Source organism: Periplaneta americana, chromosome 3 (assembly GCF_040183065.1).
Source record: "Periplaneta americana isolate PAMFEO1 chromosome 3, P.americana_PAMFEO1_priV1, whole genome shotgun sequence".
Lineage (NCBI taxonomy): Eukaryota > Metazoa > Arthropoda > Insecta > Blattodea > Blattidae > Periplaneta > Periplaneta americana.
This window is the reverse complement of record NC_091119.1, coordinates 138,349,949-138,366,799: the sequence shown is the minus strand read 5'-3', so window position 1 is coordinate 138,366,799 and position 16,851 is coordinate 138,349,949. Positions and strand designations below refer to the sequence as shown.

The 16,851-nt window shown below is 33.9% G+C and overlaps 1 protein-coding gene across 8 annotated transcripts in view; it reads left to right on the top strand.

The window, feature by feature from the left end:
* LOC138696559 (protein regulator of cytokinesis 1-like) overlaps window positions 1-16,851 on the top strand; it is a 72,763-nt gene that overhangs the window by 25,501 nt on the left and 30,411 nt on the right. For 4 of the 8 annotated variants that reach the window (XM_069821667.1, XM_069821665.1, XM_069821662.1 and 1 more), the window contains exons 11-12: window positions 1,331-1,510; window positions 5,292-5,375. In XM_069821667.1, the coding sequence (XP_069677768.1) occupies window positions 1,331-1,510; window positions 5,292-5,375 (264 nt within the window). Of the gene's footprint in view, window positions 1-1,330; window positions 1,511-5,291; window positions 5,376-9,072; window positions 9,131-9,177; window positions 9,440-16,851 lie in introns of those variants that run through there. The other 4 variants (XM_069821666.1, XM_069821668.1, XM_069821670.1 and 1 more) reach the window with 4 other exon arrangements.

Sequence of the window (16,851 nt, the reverse complement as noted above, 5' to 3'; positions counted from 1 at the left end):
TGAAGCTAGTGAGCCCGGGTTCAAATTCTGGTTGGGACAAGTTGCCTGGTTGAGGTTTTTTTTTTCTCCGGTGTTTTGCCTCAACCCATTAACTTTCGGCACTGGATCCTGTACGCACCTTACATTAAATATGTTGATTTTGAATAGTGATGTTGTTGCATTTTGAATATAATATACTTAAGTAATTAAATTCAACAAAAATAATAAGAAACAGTATATTCCTCGTCCAACCATTATCATTAGCATTATCACCTTCATCTCACTCAGGTACTAGATAACCGTAGCAATTGCCAAAGCTTCGAAAAATAACCAACTAAAAAAATGACTGACCCCAATTCATTCTCTGTTTTCTCCTATCTAAATTTCCAGTTTGTGTTTCATACTTGCACTTAAGAAAATCTGTTGAGTGTTCCCATTTCTTATGTTCTGCCATGTTATTATACTTTCTCGTCTTCATGTTAAACAAAATCAATGATTTCCTGTATTTTTTATTAATATGTATGGGCGTGAACCTATTTACTATACATAATTTGACCTTTGAAACAGTAAAATAAAGCATTTTTTTCTATCCCTCATATGGAACATCATTATATTCATCTTCCTATACAGTATCATTACTTCGTCTTTGAAATTCTCTATCCAGGAACATCAGGAATTGCCGGATGCTATCAAAATAAAAAAAAAATTAAGTTAGGATCGCACTTTTTGTGTAATGAAATTTATTATTAAATTACTAGATGTATTGATTACAGCCTTCGTCTGATCATTTATAATAGTATTTTTTGTTTGTATTATTAATTGCCCTTTCTCTTTTAGTTATTTAAATTAATATATTTGTTTAATAATATACAAATTTAAAATGTTTAATGTTTTTGTGTTACTGTAATTGTAAGTGTTCTTGTTTTGTTTGAATGAACGTTATTTTGTTTTTTCTTGTATGTATACATATTTCTGGTGGCGTGGAAGAGAAGGCCTGATGACCTTAACATCACCAAAATAAATAATTTATTATTATTATTATTATTATTATTATTATTATTATTATTATAAAAAGGCTTTGCTACCTTGATGTTTCAGTCTTTGGCTGCTTTATTTTATTTATGTTGCTTTTCTTTTCCAGTGTCTTAATCCAAGTGGATGTCCCTATGTCAGTAGAAGCAGTATTATATTTTTGTGAATTGTTTCTCTAATGTTTCATGCTTTAATTCGTTTTTCCTCCTCTCCTTCCAATTTCACGCTCTCAGTATAGTTTTCCATTATATTCTAGTACAGCTTTTGTCAGACATTGTAATGTTTTTATTAATAATTTGTGTATGTTATTTATTTCCAGAAGGTGGCAAGGGATCATTTGTTGGAAGTTGAATCTAAGTTAGGTTCACAGTCAAGAGCAGCTAAACGTAAAATTGTACCAGCAACGCCAGCCCCCTCTTCAGTTAAGCAGAGAAAAGTGATAAAAAATGATGGAACATGTGCTACAGAAAAACATTTTCGTCCGAAGCCTTGCACAACGGTATGATATTCATTCCTATTTGCTCTCTTTAATTAATATCTGTCTCCATTCCTTACACTTACGAAGTTCGTAGGAAACTTAGATGAGATTAGAGGGATTTTTTTTCTTGCCACAGAATGATAATTTTAATTCTAATTAGCAGGGAACGGATTTATATTTACTAAAATATGTAAAATATATTAGTTAATTTTATCTGAATATGTAATTAAATATGAACTTAAGAATGACCAAAAATGACCATTTTTATTTAATTAAAGTATGTAATATTTTACATACAAGAGGTTACTTGAAGGAAAAAGTGAATGAGTAGAAACAAATAGTAAGAATAAAAACATTCGAGAGTTATATAAGGGTATAAAGGAATTTAAGAACGGATATCAGGCAAGGATAAATGTGATCAAGGATGAGAATAGTGACGTGCTTGCAGACTATAATTAAATTCTGAACAAATGGAAAAATTATTTTGGACAACTACTAAATGCACATAGGCCAAATACAAATGATCAGAACGAAATTCAAATACTAACTGCTGAGCCATTTATACCTGAACCCACACTTTCAGAAGTTGAAATTACAAAAGAAAATCGGAAAAAGTACAAGTTTCCAGATATCGATCAAATTCCAGCAGAATTAATACAAGAGGGTGGAAATTTATAAACTTGTACTTGCTATTTGGGAAAAGGAAATTGCTCCAGAACATTGGAAGGAGTCCATAATTTTACCTATTTTTAAGAAGGGGGACAAGACTAACTGGCAACTTTCGAGGAATATCACTTTTGTTTACGTTGTACAAAATTTTGTCCAATATGCTTTTGAGAAGATTAACTCCATATGTAGATGAAATTATTGGGGATCATCTGTGCGATTTTAGGTGTAATATATCAACTACTGATCAGATTTTTTGTATTCAACAGGTATTTGAGAAAAAATGGGAGTACAAGGGTACAGTACATCAGTTATTCATAGATTTATAAAAGGCATATGACTTGGTTAAGAGAGAAGTTTTACATAATATGCTTATTGAATTTGGTATTCCCAAGAAACTAGTAATTAAAATGTGTCTCAGTGAAGCTTACAGCACAGTCCGTATAGGCCAGTTTCTATCTGATGCTTTTCCAATTCGCTGTGGGCTAAAGCAAGGAGATGCACTATCACCTTTACTTTTTAACTTTGCTCTAGAATATGCCCTTAGGAAAGTCCAGGATAATAGACAGGGTTTGGAGCTGAATGGGTTACATCAGCTTCTTGTCTATGCAGATGACTTGAATATGTTAGGAGAAAATTCACAAACAATTAAGGAAAACACGCAAATTTTCTTGAAGCAAGTAAAGAGATGGGTTTGGAAGTAAATCCCGAAAAGACAAAGTATATGATTGTCTCGTGACCAGAATTTTGTATGAAATGGAAACAAAAATTGGAGATTTATCCTTCGAAGAGGTGGAAAAATTCAAATATCTTGGAGCAACAGTAACAAATATAAATGACACTTGGGAGGAAATTAAACGCAGAATAAATATGGGAAATGTTTGTTATTATTCGGTTGAGAAACTTTTGTCATCTAGTCTGCTGTCAAAAAATCTGAAAGTTAGAATTTATAAAATAGTTATATTATTGGTTGTTCTGTATGGTTGTGAAATTTGGACTCTCACTTTGAGAGAGGAACAGAGATTAAGGGTGTTTGAGAATAAGGTGCTTAGGAAAATATGTGAAGCTAAGAGGGATGAAGTTACAGGAGAATGGAGAAAGTTGCATAACGCATAACTGCAGTCATTGTATTCTTCACCTGACATAATTAGGAACATTAAATCCAGACGTTTGAGATCGGCAGGGCATGTAGCACGTATGGACGAATCCAGAAATGCGTATAGAGTGTTAGTTGGGAGACCAGAGGGGAAAAAGGCCTTTGGGGAGACCGAGACGTAGGTGGGAGGATAGTATTAAAATGGATTTAAGGGATGTGGGATATGATGATAGAGACTGGATTAATCTAGCACAGGATAGGGACCAATGGTGGGCTTATGTGAGGGCGGCAATGAACCTTGGAGGTTCCTTAAAAGTAAGTAAGTTGTAAGTGAAAACTTCAAACTATATCTTGGTGAAATGTCGACATCCCAGCCGCAATACCAATGCAGAAAAAAAATGCGCATTACTTTCGAATTCACCCTCATATTGCAATATGTGATAAACTTTAAAATTTGAGAGAAAAAAATATGGAAAATAAAAATGGCATTTTTCAACTCTACATATCATGGTAGACAAAGATGATACAAAATATATAGCCTAAGTGATTTTGTTTTCATAAATAGCCTATATATTTGCATATAAATCCGTTCCCTTCTAATCAGTATCTTAACATTTACAGTAAACAAAAAGAAACTGTAAATTCAAACCAGAAATATTTTGAAATACTAAATGATGTGTGGTGTAGTTTATATTCTGAGCATTTCTTTTATATTTTAGAAAAAAAAATACCTCCAAGATTTCACACTTTCAGTACTTGCTTGTTCCAATCTTAAGAATAAGTTCTGTCATAAATATTAAAGTCATCACTTAGTCAGTTTGCTAATGTCAGCCAAGACAACCTTGATGCATAGGGTATACAAGGTGAGTCATGAGGAAAGGTACATGGTGTGAGGGGTGATAATATTGGTGATTCTGAACAAAAAAGTTTATATGAACATATGCCCTGTTCTTAACAGTATCTGACCTACAGCTGTTTGAAAATCATGGGTGTCAGTCTCGTGTCCTTCATCGGCACTCACATGCGGATGCAACCAAAATGACATTAGGTTATAGTAGGGTCAATGAAACTTATCCTGGACATTGGATCGGTTACGGTGGAGTCATTTCTTGGCCACCAAGGTCACCCGACCTATTCCATTTGATTACTGTGTGTGAGATTGGCTTAAGAGCAAAGTGGAAACCAGGGAAGAACTTCTTGCTCGAATTTTACATGCTTGTGCTCAAGTAAAGGAATGTTCGAATCAGCTCAGATCAGCAACACAGCTGCTGTCTACAAGAACTGCAAAGTGCATTGAAGTTGACTGTGGACTTTTTGAACATGTTCTGTAAAGAAAAGTAGGCCTACACAATTAAACAACATAAGGTAACAATGTTTTAATTTACTATCACCTGCACTTTTCTCACGCCTCGTTTCTATTAGTTTTCTCCAAAACAATTACGAACAGGACATATGTTCATATAAACTTTTTTGTTCAGAATCATCAATATTATCATCCTTCAAACCATGTACCTTTCCTCCTAACTCACTCTGTATGCTTCCCGAGGTAGCAGAGTCATAATTGCAATATATATTTCCCTAAACATGGTACCAGTAATATTAAAGAAATCTCTCAGCACAAAAAGTATCAGCTATCCAATACAGATCAACTAAACAAAGTCTTCTATAGCTTTGTATCTCATTATAGAAAATGGGAATAACCCGAGAAAATCTTGCCCCTACAGTTTTTGTTCATTAGAAATTTCACTTTCGTAAATTTTAGCTAAAATGAAGTTGAAATATGTCATCTTCTGAGATATGTTTATTTATGAACAAAACATTTAAATTTTTTGTCTTTCTGGCTGTTAAACACTATACTTTCAACAAATTACAGGTACAAAGGCACTTCTATGTATGTACAGCAGCAAATATGTTATTACATTTCATAAATTTCACGACACAATTCTATTATCAGTACACAGATATTGTTCTCTGTAGGAGCTCAGATGTATTACACCCAAAAGGACCTTAAGTATAAGTTAATGTATGTTTACATTGCAGGTTTCTAGAAATATTTTCCCTGAAACTCGAACAAATTCAGATGTATCAGGAGATTCCAATTTGACAACTTATACGGACTTTCAGGTTTGTTGCAAATGTTCCTTTGGATGGCTTGAAAATAAGACTTACCTATTTCATTAGTTTCTTTATCTGCTTGTAATGATATACCACAGAGTGCTGAAATTTAACATTTCCAGCTTTTCGAAACTGCATACAGATTCCATCTTTAGGACAAATTAGTGCGATCTGAAGATTACCTCTGTTGGGCCCATTATGCCTGGTTAATCTAAACTGGACATGAAAATTTTGAGAAAAAATTTTCCCCTTAAGGAATTTTTTTTTAGCTTATTGATTTTGTTAAGTTTTATAATTACACTGATATGCAGTATTGTAAATTTTCCTTGCAATTTTTGCTTTTGATAAACTTCATAATATAATTAGACTAGTATAATCATAAATTTTGCTGAAAATTGTTCCTCTTAAAAAGCTCCTTTTATATATATATATATTTGCGCTGATAAAATGATAATTTTTCCTGAAAATAAGATGTATCATAGTTCATTCTCAGGAGGCAAAATTATATTTATAATTAATATGTTATTGATATGGAAAGCAAATCGCAGCACTGGAGAGTATCGCAGTCAAGTAAATGTCCAAAACTGTGGTAAATGTATTGGCTTATATGAACCAGGTGAGTCTGTTAAAGCAAAACATAGCATAAATTGGGAACATGATATTTTGTTTTGAGACCAATGTTTTAACTAAAAAGTCAGGCTCCTGGAAATGTTTAATTAAAGGGACCATGGAAATTGTGTCTCCCAGAACAATTATTAACAAGAAAAGAGGTTTCATATCGAGCAACAAATCGAAACAAAATTAAAAATAAATATAGAGAAGAAAGGTGTGATGTGAATTTTAAATAATGAACTAAATGTGTCAACTTAATACAGTCAACTCCGTTTATAATGAACCTCTGCGGACCAGCATATTTCGTTCACTATATCCGAGGTTCACTAAAACCGAAGTGTCTGTTCTTATACTACTGACATTGCTGTAGGCTACATATAGTATTAATGCCTGTTTGGGACAGACCATGTTCAATATCAGTACTAATGTTTGCTGTATCTTCCAACTTAAACACTTTATGCTTCGACATCCTGATGTTCACAGTTCGAAACTAGAACCTAATCTGGCCATGTGGGTAGTAGGCACTGACTGATTTCGCACTTCTCACTAGAGGTATGCTACTGTATACTCGGCCTTGGAATTACCCCAGTTCACTTTTACAAAGATGCGGGAGAAGGGTTGAGGACCATTATACTGTAATCCTTCTTGTATTTACCCTTTGGTCATCACTCTACTCCCTTTTACAAAAGAAAACCCTTTCTCTTCCTATTCTTCTAATAACCTCTTTTAAAGAAGTCAGAACTAATCCTTTCTTTATCCCTCACTGCGTACACTATTCTCTTTAACATGCCTCAAGCTGTCCAGGAAGTTGAACAAATTCTTTTTCTTTCACTGCACTTAACGAGTAGAAGGTTTGAGATTTTGTTCTGAACATATTCTTGGAAGTTTATAGGAGAAAGAGTTCCCTAAATTACCATCTTAGCCATTTTAAAATCACATTTTCTTGGGGAAGTTATAGTTTTAGGTTCACTATAAATGGAAATATTAATGTACTTTTTAATGTATGCGAGTCAGGACCAATGATTAAGGTTCACTATAGCCGAATATTCACTATAACTGAGTTCACTATATCCAGAGCTGACTGTATATCTGAACTACTGCATTAAAATTAATTTAATTTAACCTTAACTCCAACAATACATATAAGTTTATTTTACTCATAGTTGTTGCTGTACTATGTTGTCAGCATCCTGCTGGATACATTAAGAAAACTGACAGTTACTACCAGTGCTGTTTTATCCAATAGGCCATAGTAGTTCGTGGTCTAGGATTTGAAGGGCAGGAGTTTACAACTTAATTTTATAAAAACCTGAGCTAGACATTCCAGAGGTTAAGGTTCGTGTAAAAGTGCTATTGAATGAAATTAATAAAAGTGATTTTGAAGATTCCATAGTTGATAAATGCCTTCACTTACAGAACTTGTCGTTTTATTAGGCAGAAGCTCCAAATTGTACATCCCAATGTGGATGGTGCTCAGTTCATATTTTTATGTGCCATTGTTAGTAATGCATCGGACGAGTGCTTTTTCTCAACACTGAAATGTGTTAAGGATTATCTACAGATCCTCAATGAGTGAGGATACCCTGAATTACATAGCTCTTATCGCCATAGAGTCAGACTTCAGTTGTGGCATTTCATTTGAAGACATCATTAACGACTTCATAGCTCAGAGGTCTAGAAGAGTTAAAGTTTAAGCAGTCAAAACCAATTGAAATGAGTCCACATTTAGTTAAGAATGTAAGTCAATAATGTTGATTATTATATAATATTTTATAGAGATGGCAGTTATGAGAGTGCCTATGGACAGGAAAATTTAAAAAATGGCCCTGGTTATTACTACTCATTTAGTATCTGACACAGTGAATCCCAGTATAACTACTACTGATCATACAGCTACTATTTTCCAGCAATACTGAGACTTGAGGATTCTGTATTTTCTTACATGTGGTAACAAATATTACTAAAAAAGCCTGTCTCATATTGCATACATCCTTATTATAATTTCAGATTTTTTCATATGGCTAATTTGACTCCTGTAGTTGTATAGCAGATACTACAGTGAGGTTAGTTGGGGGCACTCGGATTTTCATCCAGAGCCGACCTGGTTATCAGTGTGTTACCAAAGAGGAACACATGTGTGTCTCTGGCACTTTTAGCCCTACAATTCTGCTGTTACAATGCTTAAAAGTTACAGTAGTTACCAAACTCTCATTCATTGCTCAAAATATCCTCCATTTACTGTAACACACATTTGACATCTTTTTATGAAATTTGCAGTCCTTCAAGTTCTTCAGCACTGGTAGAATTTATTACATTTTTTGTATTCTGTTTAAGTTCGTTTATGGAGTGTGGGTTTCTTGCATAAACTTGATTTTGAGGGATGTGTTCCAATCTTCCACCAATCTCGTCTAATTTCTCTTCTCTTCCAACAGAACATGGAGTTTTCTTTTTAATTTTTCATTGTTTACCGAACCTGTTCGCATGTAAGCCTACTTCTTACAAAGTCTTCTTATTGTACTGGCAGCTGGAACAGGTCTCTGGAAACTTTTCCCAAAATTTGCATCTTATTGCTGCACAACATTTTTGTTTTCTTATGTATGTATTGTATAGATAAGGACGTTCAAGTAATGAATAAGTCATTACAATAGTAGCCTACACGGAGCACTTTAAACTTAACTTAAACTTTTAAGATTACAACTTTCACCACCAACTTACTTCTCACAAGTAAAGTGAAACTGCAGTGTCACTCATTGCTTGTGCATGCCGAAAATGTAGACGCACTATTCTTGGTGATCATGCCATCTCTTGGTGGGGAATGGCTTCTGCAAAACCAGAGCATCCCCGATTAATCTCTTCTATATTATAGAAGAAGCATATATGCCCCATTCAGTTGTTTGTAGTAACTGAATATAATGCACTCAATCGAGTAGGTGACCTTTCAGATTGTAGGCCTACTAATTTGATCTGATGTAGTTCCGAAACATTGGAGATGTTAAATTTTATAACACACAACACTCAAAAGTCTGCTTTTGAACATAATCCCTGTGGAAGCCTAAAATTTAACATGCTTGTATAATGATGTTTCTATTTTCAGAATGGCCTAATAGTTGTTTCTGAGGCTGGTGCAACTGCTCTGCCTGACTCTGCATGTGGTTTGTTAATTCTCTCTTAATGTAGACACGCTGTTTCTTTTTTCCAGGTGGTGGGATGTCAGTAATGTTGCTAAATGTGCTGCAAGCATGTTCTAGATCAATGTGTGGTTGGATTAGAAAGATAACTTCAAGGCATCTTTTCTTAACCCATCAATTTCTTGTTCTAGCAAAACTTTCACATGAAATATTCATGAAATGATCTTTATTTATAGGAAAGTTTTTATGTGCAAATGTTAGTGGATTAATTTACATTTTTATTTTAATGAAGAAAGTTTTAAAATAATATAACTGTTTAATTAAAAAATAGTAAAATGAAAATAGATAAACTGTTTTCAGTTTAGTATTGTCCTAGTCCTCTTTTGTTCCTCTTTTTTTTTTTTTTTACAACACTTTTTTTTTTGTTCTCATTCTTATTTTTATATTCTTTTGTCCTTATAATAATTTCTTTTGCCTTTATCTCCTTTAACTCTATTTTTGGAATTCTAATTGTATGCACATTGTGTTTGGAACATGCTACTCAAGATAAGAGAATCAAGACATGTAAACTTGGAATATGAACTTACCTGGTCTAAATATGTCTGAATGCCCTGAATTGAGCCCCTGCATTTGAAATTGCTTTGATGATGTCAGAAGTGTTATTTAGAAATTATATAAACATAGCAGGAAATTTGTGGCACACTGATATTACGAGGCGCGTCCATAAAGTAACTTTCCCACTCGTCCCACAGCTATAGTCCCGATGCTGTTATTTCCGGCGTGACTTCGCCTCTTTGCTTACATCTTAGAAAGTGAAGGCTCTATAAAGTCTAGGTAGGTAGTATCATTCGCCATTTTTGTTCTTACGTTGCTGAGCTACCATACGAGGAATCTATTTGCAACACCGTTAAACATTATCATGTTGTAACTCCTATGATAATAAATCAAACGCAATGTAATTCAGCAAATAATTGAGCGGCAAATAACGTCTTCGTGTGCTTTCTGCGAACGTCAACTAAAGAGCTAAAATGGCGGGTGATTATATTAAGTATTTATCGAGCCTTAAGAAATGAATCAGTGAATCACAATACGCACATGTTTAAATATAGCCGACCTGCAACGCGATTGGCTGCCGGAAATTAGAGCGACGGGACTATAGCAAACCATATGTTGCGTGAAGCGACTGCGTGTACGTGATAGTTATGTCCTGGCATGTGCATGCGCTAGCGGAACTTCCTAAGTGCTCTCAGTAGCTTCGTTTTGTTGGTTGAAGATGGACGTTCCTATTCCAGCTCCTGCAGCGATGTGAAGTGCGATCAATGATAAAGTTTTTGAATGCATAGGGCATAGCGCCGATTGAAATTTATCATCAGCTGTGCCAGGTCTATGGGCTTAATGTCATGAACAAGCAGATGGTGCGTTGCTGCTGCAAGACGCCAAAATGTGCATGACGAGGAGCGCAATGGGAGGCCAACCATCATCACAGACGACCTTGTGGAGCAACGCACCGTCTGCTTGCTCATGACGTTAGACCCATAGACCTGACACAGCTGACGATAAATTTCAATCTGCGCTATGCCCTTTGCATTCAAAAACTTTATCATTGATCGCACTTCACATGCAGCGGGAACTGGAATAGGAATGTCTATCTTCAACCAATGAAACAAAGCTACTGAGAGCACTCTGGAAGTTCTGCTAGCGCATGCACCATGCCAGGACATTACACTTTCACGTACATGCAGTCGCTTCACGCAACATATGGTTTGCTAGCTGTGGGACGAGTGGGAAAGTTACTTTATGGACGCGCCTCGTACATTGTAGGAATAGTACAAATTCTGACATTACATATGTTTAATACTCCTCACTGTTGTACCAGCAGGCATACTCCACATATCCTGATTTTTTGTTATTTTTGCTTCTATCCCTGCACATTAGAAATAGCATGCATTTACACTTTTATAATATGTTTGTGGCAGTGTATGCTGCGTTTGATCGACTTACACTAACCACAGTAGGCCTATATCTCTAATTAGTGACCATAAAGTTGACTAAGGGCTGCAGTGCTGTTCTTGCCTGGCAATTTCCGAATACCTTGTATAAAGCTGATAAACGTTTTTGGTGTAATAGACTTTCTTTCCTTCCCTTCTGTAATAGATTTGTCATCCAATTTGTTTTTACTTATAAGGTAAATTATTCATGACTTCATGTCAAAGCCATCCCTCAAATTGCGCACATTTTTAGATCTCCTCAGCAGGTAGAGAAATATAAACAAGTCAGATGTGAAGGTCTGATTGTGCTAAATCCGGACTATAAGGGCATGAGGAATCTTCCACCTCTTTCTTTCAATCCCATTGCATGGTGAAACTTGCCATGTGTGGGTATATGTTGGAAAATGACTTTCCTCCCAGATTATTTGTTTAAAATTGACTAAGTTACAGCCTCCTGAAAGTTGAACATGAACGTGGAAGTTATGAATGTATAAGCATTTAAATATATAGAACAATTTTACTGGATGTATAATAAATATATTAAGGTACGTTCACATTATTAGTCACCAGGAAAATTTGTATTAAAGCTGGCTTTCAAAGTCCCATCTTCTACACCAATGCACATAGTCATGTAGGAGTGAACTGTGTGCATCAGTGTAGTATGTATACTAGTAATAAATCAAGCAGAATTGTCGTCACTAGTTCCAATTTGCAGTTTGTTGCAAATTTTTATGGAATATTCTCTCCATTTTTCCAAGCAGTGTGAGTGATTTACAGTACAGTATAATTCTAAACACTCAAGCGAAGTTCAGGATGATTTATATGAACTTTCATCTTCACTGTGATATCAAAAATCAATTCCTAGAATATCGCATGATCTTCAAGAATCATTCTGTATATTGAAGCATTTAGAAACTACAACATGGGGATCAATATTAAATACTGCATATACAGATATTAAACCTCTGTTATAACGGAAGTGAGTGTAAATGAAATTCTTAACTGCAAGGGTTTAATCTGTATTATAAATTCACATTCCAGCAACACCTTATCTTACAACCACTGTGTTACAACAAAAGTGTAGAAGAAGTAAAAGGTGCCAACTTATTACTTCAGCAATTAAATTCTGTTTACACTTCTAGTTTAGAATGTATTACAATATCTGCAACACATTTACAAAAGTAAAAACTATTGAATATCAAGCCCTTAAAATAATCACAGGAGCTGTAAAATCAATATCAATAACAGCTATGAAAATTATTACAGAAATAGCCCTATTTTGTGTGAAATGATAAAACTGGGTCTATTATTGTGTGAGAAATTAATTCGTCTGCCACATGATAACTATTTGGAGGAGCTATGACCAATACAACAGAAATTTAATAATGCAGTCTGTGTTTATTCAAGAAGTAAAAATTATATAAAAGGATTGTAGTGCTCCATCTGTTTCAGAAAATTGTTACCACAATTCCCACTTGAATACATTGATATGCAGTATAATCTTCAACTTTTAGAAAATATAAAGAAAAAGAATACAAATAAAGAAATAATAAAATAACTGGCATTAGGAACTATAGATACATTATTATCCAAAATCAGAGTGGTTACACATTTACACAGATGAATCTCTGAGACACAGTAATATTGCTGGAGCAGGTATTTGTGTTCTTTGCCTTTACCTCACACTAAGAGGCACTGTACACACTACATGATGAATTAGAAGCTATTAATACTGATCTGTACAATTTACAGAATAAATTCCAAAGGAGCCATATTTTGTAATTCAAAATCTGCAATTCAAGCTATTGTTTCATTAACTTCAGAAGATAAGAGCATGAAAAAAATATGTACCAAACTAAGTTTCTACAAAAACAGACAAAAGTAGTTGCTTTATATTGGTTACCTTCTCTCTGTATGGATTGGACGGAAATGAAAATGCATACTTTTTAGCAAAGAAAGGAACCACAATCAACAAAGATTTCGTTATGAGGTTTCCTATTATTCAGCAAAATTGTTTGTTTAGTAAACTGTTCGAAGAAGGTCTGAACTTCACGAGTGATACCAAGAAGGCACCACTTATGAGGCAATGGGGTAAGGTAGCCAGTTCCTTTCTCTCTCCATTGCGTACATCACTAGCAAAATATTTTGTAAAATAATCGCATGTTATTAAATGAAGATCACATGATAAGAACAAGGTAAGTCAATTTCGTAAAATTTTCTGGATTGGAGTTTTCAAATGTAATGTATCAGCCACCTTTGGCTGTAAGCAGCTGTTTCCTACAAACAGTCTTGCATTCTTCAAGAATAAATATATGCTACTAATTTGAATACTGTGCTATATACTCAAATATGGCTTAACTATGAAGTAAGTTCTCTTATGAAAGTTTTACTAAATTGACTTAATTCGTTCTTCCATATAGTCTTAAAATACCTTTTCATATGTTATTAAATGCCATAAAAACGCAATAAATTAAGTTTCTTTATTTAATATTTTGAGGCAGATCACCTATGTATACAAAATTCCCTGCACAATGTCATTTTGATGGAAAATATAAATATAAAACAACTTGTTAGAATTACTCCGTAGCAATACTATCTGTAAAAAAATTGAAGTAATGGAAACCTGTGATATGATGAAATCGAAACACGAGATTGTGTTCTGGAATTTCAGAGCACAATTGAGTTTTTATGTTGGACCTGTAAAAAATGTACTGGATTTAATAGTTCATTTGTTATTACAAAATCAATATTACGATGTTAAAACACTGATTCAGTATGAAAAACATCAGATTACCAGGAAACAATTGGCATTCATACAGTCCTCTTTGTAGATTGAAAACTAAAAAAAGTTTCATATCCATTGTTCAAGAATTAAAACAGAAAATCAATATCCCGAATTTAAAAGAAAACTTACAAATTAAACCAAACCCTGTAACTCTATTAAATATAGAATATAATCTAAATTTAACAGAAGAAATACTGAAATCAGAAGTAAACACTGAAATGCTGAAACAATTGTCTTTAGAGACAATTAATATTAGGTACCCTCCACAAAACTGGCTTCATTTATACACTGATGGATACTTGATCTCCAGAGAACAAGGTGCCGGTGCAGGTGTTACATGCTGTCTCTTCTCACTTTATAGATCTCTTGGATATGGAACAAGTTTTGATGGAGAAATCATTGCAATAAGTGAAAGTCTCAGGAATCTTCTATGCCACATCAATAAATTTAAGAATGCAATTATATTGTCAGACTCCAAAGCAGCTATTCTATCAATAGTATCTAAACACACACCTTCATCTCAAACAGCAGAAATAACTAAAATGCTCTCTCAATTAATATCACTCAATAAAAGAATTGTATTCCAATGGATACCATCCCATTGTGGAATCCTGGGAAACGAGAATGCGGATGCTTTAGCAAAGAAGGGCAGCACTCCTACTTGCAGACCTGTTACTAAATCTACGTATTATTCTGTGAAAAGATTTATTAAATCTACATACTTAGACTTCAACAAACAAAATTTGATAACACAATCCCAAGGGAAAAAATGGAACTCTCTGCATCATAATCCACAGTTAATTCCCGATTTACCACGAAAATCGTCTGTAGCTGCATTTAGATTGGCAACAGGCCATGACTGGCCAAACACCTGCATAGAATTGGAATATATCAGTTCCTTAACTGTCCATTGTGCAACTCAAACCAAGCAATGGATTCGGAACATCTCAAAATCTGTGCTTCAGTGGCTGACCATGATATCTTTGAAAAATATTGGAGTGCAAGAGGTCAAATGACTTTGTCAAATGCCTGGCATTAGAAAACAACATATTACGATGTTAAAAGATATTTCTTGTAAAACATTATCTTGTTCAAAGTAATAATCTAAAATTTATGGCTAGATTTGATTTTCGAAACAAATTGTTGTTGTGACATGTGTTTAAATTATTTTATAATCGAGATGGTCTGTCACAGTTTTGTGATGAAGTTAACAACATTAATTGAAACTCCACTGTGTTTTAAGTTAGGAATCAGGGGAATAAAACTTCAATAAATCTGTTTACTGTCAAACAGCTAAAGTTTTTTTATATACAAAAACAATCTTGTCTTGTTTATCTCTTACCTTAATAACATCAAAATACTTCATTTACTTGTATTAACATTCTTCTTTCCACTTTGTATTATGTATTGAATGCATCACTTGTTTGTTCTTTTGCACGTAAAGTAGTTTTTTTTTTTTTTTTTTTTTTTTTCCCCCCCCCCATTACTAGACTCCCTCAGTAGACCTTTTATTAAGAACAGGAATCTATTCAGTACTGTATGTAAATTCTCTCAAGATTTGTCACTTTCAAGAAAAATTTATTGGAGAATTGTCGTGAATTTGCAGAGTGAAGATGACAGGTATAAAAAGTACCAGAAGAATCTGATATTAACTTCTCGAGTGTTTCTTCAGGAATAAATGGCGCTGAGTTCCTGAGTGTCATATCGCCAGTTTTGGTTTCAAAATGTTCTAAAATCCTTGTAAAAGTAACTATGCTATTTGTGATAGATCATAAAGCTACTATTAGTTACATTAATTATTATATATTCATGCAGCATTAAGAATTTTCCTGTACATGTTTGCAGTACATACATATTAGTTGTGATGTATCTTGTAGACTGATTTAGACAATGATAATGCCTTTTATTGACAGCATGTGTAGGAATATATTCAGCTAAAGATTCTGCGTAAGAAGTTTGTGTGTTAGATTGAATGAAACCTGTAGTAAAATATTTTAGTTTATATGGGAAATAATTTGTAGGAAAAGTTGTAAGTAGTTTTATTGTACGGTATTCATAAGTGAACTTTATTTATTTATGGATGAAAAGTCCATATTTTAAATAGTAATCACATCATTAGTATAGTATTGCAGTACAGAAAGAATATTTGAGTAATTATGGATTTCTTGATATAAAATGCGAGTGACTGAAGTTATTTTATTAATTTTATAGCGTAGAATAAATAAAAAAGCTTCAACTTCCATGTTGCTGCTGATAAAAATGTCACGAAACAATATGCTCGTGTGAACTGGTATTCAACATGTGTTAATTCGAATGTTCGTTGCAATGTCTGTTATCTCAATGCTTAAACTAAAAGTATCAGTCACTCTTGATACTCCCAAGTACTGAAGTATAAGAAGCATCTAGATCCCAACTCTGAAATTAACATTTCCAAAGCATTACACATTATGAGAATTATTCTTCAATAAGCCAACAGCCAATTATAGTCTTCAGTTAAAAAAAAAATGTGTAACATTTATTTTCAGCTCAATCACAATATATCATCAAAACTCTACAACTAAAGTATTCACTCCCCATACATATTTAAAATTGTTAATTTTCGCATGTCCTTCAGTTCCTTAGTTCGGTTTAAAAATTCTTCTTCCACTTGTTTATGAAGGAACTAATGGTTTTCAGTTTTTGAAGTGGTTTCTTGGCTGAGGAATGAAAGTGGACTAAAAGGCTAGTGAATACAGTGTTGACAAATAGTGGGACAAGTGAACAATTCAAGATGATTTTTGCGCAAAATATCGTCTGTTAGTTAAAACTGGCAAATGTCACTTTGACCACTATGTATTTGTCACACCAGCAGTCATGAAGCCATGTGTAATGTTAGTACTGTAAATATGTCAACTTTAAAGTTTTGAACAAATTTGAATCGCACTAGTAGGTGGCTGCAGATCCTTGACTGGTAGTGACAGCACATCACTTCT